At 48.4% G+C, this 3,085-nt stretch overlaps 1 protein-coding gene across 1 annotated transcript; it reads left to right on the top strand.

Moving 5' to 3' along the window:
- Window positions 1-1,855: 1,855 nt before the first annotated feature.
- LOC123848986 (large ribosomal subunit protein eL43-like) lies at window positions 1,856-2,827 on the top strand. Its single transcript, XM_045881819.1, has 4 exons — window positions 1,856-1,911; window positions 2,134-2,206; window positions 2,373-2,515; window positions 2,653-2,827. Exons 1-4 carry the CDS (start codon window positions 1,856-1,858, stop codon window positions 2,825-2,827), a joined length of 447 nt encoding a protein of 148 aa, XP_045737775.1.
- Window positions 2,828-3,085: the final 258 nt, after the last annotated feature.

Genomic DNA, 3,085 nt, shown 5'->3' with positions numbered 1-3,085 from the left:
AGTAGAAAAGCAAAGTGGGAGCGTGGGAGAAGGCAGGACTGAGACAGGAGGCCCAGGATGGAGCCCAGGGCCTCACCCGTAGGATCAGGAGGCCTCTCTAGGGACTTTTGGATTTCAGAGCCCTTAGGGTGTCCACTCAAAGCATGGGGGGTGCAGTGTTATAACTTCTGAAGTGACAGCCCTGTGAAGACAGTGGTGGAGAAGCCAGCTGGAACCCAGGTCCCCCACTTGCCCCCTCCCTGCTCCCCTGCACACACCACAGGGCCTTTGCAGATGCTGCTTCCTCCATCAGGAATGAATCCATCCCAGATATTCACCTGGACTCCCCTCCCACCTCATTCAGATCTTTTCTGGAAGGCCTTGCCTAACCTAAAATAGCAACTTCTTCCCTCTTCCTTCCTTCCTCTTGAGCTCCTTAATCTGCTTCACATTTCTTTATAAGAAGCGCCATTATCTGAAATAATCTTGCTCATTTATTTACTTCATGGTCTATCCCTCCCACCATTAGCATGTAAGACCATAAGGGCAGGGATGGAGTGTCAATGGATATGTATCACCAGTCCCCACAGTGGTGAGAGCACATAGGAAGTGCTCAATAAATGTTTGTTGAATGAATAAATGACATCCTAACTTCTTAGCATGACACACAGTCTCTCCCCGATCTGGCCTCTGCCCACTTCTCCAGCCAGATGTCCTGTCCCTCTCTCCAAGAATACTCCAACCATACTGAACACTTATGGGCTGGGGAGGTAACCCAGTCATTGACAGGTCCCAAGTCTTCGCACAGAATGTGCTATTTGTCTGGAATGCCCTTCCCTACTTTGTCTGTCTGTGGACAACTTGCTCTTATTTCTAGATTCAGCTTGAGCACTACATCCTGACAAAGCCTTCCCAGGCTCCCACAGACCAAGCTACCCCTCTCATTCCTTTGTCTGATACCTCCCGTACTCAAGCCTCTACACCTCTTATCTCACTTAGGTACTTGTCCATCTGCGTCCTCCTCTAGCCACTCAAGGGCAAGGCCAGGGTCTCCTTCATCTTGCATCTGCTGGAGCCAGCACAGAGCCTGGTACCCAGCATGTGCCCAGGGAATGTTGGTTGAGTAAGAGAAAGAATCAGCCAAATCTCCTGAGTTTTATTTTTCTTAATATTACTCTTAAAATTGCAAAAGTAATCCATGCTAATTAGTTTTTGCGCAAATACCCAAGTGTGCATATACAGGGAAAAGTAAAATTCTGAATTTTTTAGAACTCTCTTGAGCTGCTCCTGACCCCCAAGCACTTCCTCTCTAGTTTGGGAGAGCCCAGGCAGAGAGCCAGACGGTGCAGGGAAAGGAGACGGCCCAGGACCCTGACCATGGCCTAGCCGGGTCCCCCATGCATGTACCAAGCGGAAGTGGGAGTGAAACCCCCTGGTGAGGAGGTTAAGGCTGACACAGCTGACTAGCTGACTCCTCTACTAGAAACTTGTGACACCTTCTGCTTCCCCTCCCCCCAGCCCAGGAAAAAAAAATGTGCCTATGATGCTTTCTTATCACTTTAGGGCTGCCCACATTAGAACTTCCTGGAGAAGTTGGTAACATTAGCATCAGGAAAATGGATTCGTTGATCGTTCAGCCCTTCTATTTCTTCTTCTTCTCCTGTTTTTGGAAATAAACAGATTCTTTCTCAAGCTGGACCTTCACCATGGCCTTGGTGTTCCCCTTCTGCAGAAACCAAACGCAACCACCAAAAGCCCTCAGTGGCCAGGCCCACACGGCACTCCAAGGCAGCCTGTCCTTCTGGTAGACTCGGGCAAGCCAGCCAGCTTACAGCTCAAAAGTTGGCATCCCACACGGTTTTACTACAGAGAAACGATGCCCCGGTTGGCAGACATGAGTCTCTGGATGGCTCGAAAATCGTACTTCTCATTGTAAGTTGTGATTTTTAGGTTTTTTTCACTCCTAAAAGAGCTCTAGGCATTGGCTCTCCAGAGTCTACTCCAAGTCCCTCTTACCACCTTCTCCACTGTCCCTGCCTCTGGCCCCCAAGGCTGACACTTTGCCAAGGTCTCCTGTCATTGGTTTGCTTGACCAAGTATATCAGGTCCACGCCTCAATGTAAATCATAATTCACATTTGCCCGGTACCCTCAGGTTCACGGTTTGCTTTTGCATCAATTATCTGATTGAACCCTCTCCTCGTGGGGTGCAGAGACCCATGTTACAGGTGAGCAGACTGAGCAGCAAAAAAGGGAAAGCGATTCACTCAAATCGCACAGCTGGTTATGTAGCGCACTGAGACACAGACGTGCACAGTCCGACCCTGAGCCGGGCGCTTCTCCATCTACACAGGGGCACACCAGGGGAGATTATCTGCTTAATCTGAAATACAGAGAAGAAGCTCCCTGGGCTCAGACCTGGTTTGCAGAGACTTGGCTAAAGGCACCAAGAAGGTCGGAATCCTCAGTAAATACGGGAGCCAGGATAGTGCCTTGTGCAGGAAAATGGTGAAGAAGATTGAACTAAGCCAGCACAGGACAGCACTTTAAAATGGGAGAATGTTTGGAATATTTTAATGTGAGTTAACCCAATACAACATTAATCAGAAAAAAAAAAAATGTAACCAGTCAGCATTTAAAATTCCAGAGATTCCCCAAAACCATAAAACGGAACTGGTTTCCATTGCGCCTTCTGTGGCAAAACCAAAATGGAAAGACGAGCCTCAGGGATCCGGCACTGTGGTTCTTGCATGAAAACAGTGGCCGGCGGTGCCTGGCCCTGGGACACGGCTTCTGCCGTCACAGTGAAGTCTACCCAGCGGAGGCTGGAGGACCTGAAAATCCCCTAGAAGCTCCACCACATTGCTAGCTTATCATAAATGGGTTGATCTATGTAACAATTTTATGTTCACATTTCTAAAACATTTCTAAAAAATAGAACTATAGAGAAGAATAAGAGAGGTGTTAGAGTTCGTCATTTTAATAAGCATCACAGGGTGGGCCAGGCACTGAAATGAGACTCAGCAGAATGGGGAGGATTACGTTATATCTCACCAAATATATGACTCGGGCCCGGCAGGGCTGATTCACTTAGATTCAGTAGCGCT

Source organism: Mirounga angustirostris, unplaced genomic scaffold, assembly GCF_029215605.1.
Source record: "Mirounga angustirostris isolate CCGP_5_RB_7025 unplaced genomic scaffold, mMirAng1.0.hap1 SCAF_2, whole genome shotgun sequence".
In the NCBI taxonomy this organism is placed as follows: domain Eukaryota; kingdom Metazoa; phylum Chordata; class Mammalia; order Carnivora; family Phocidae; genus Mirounga; species Mirounga angustirostris.
This window is presented reverse-complemented; position numbering and strand designations above follow the sequence as displayed.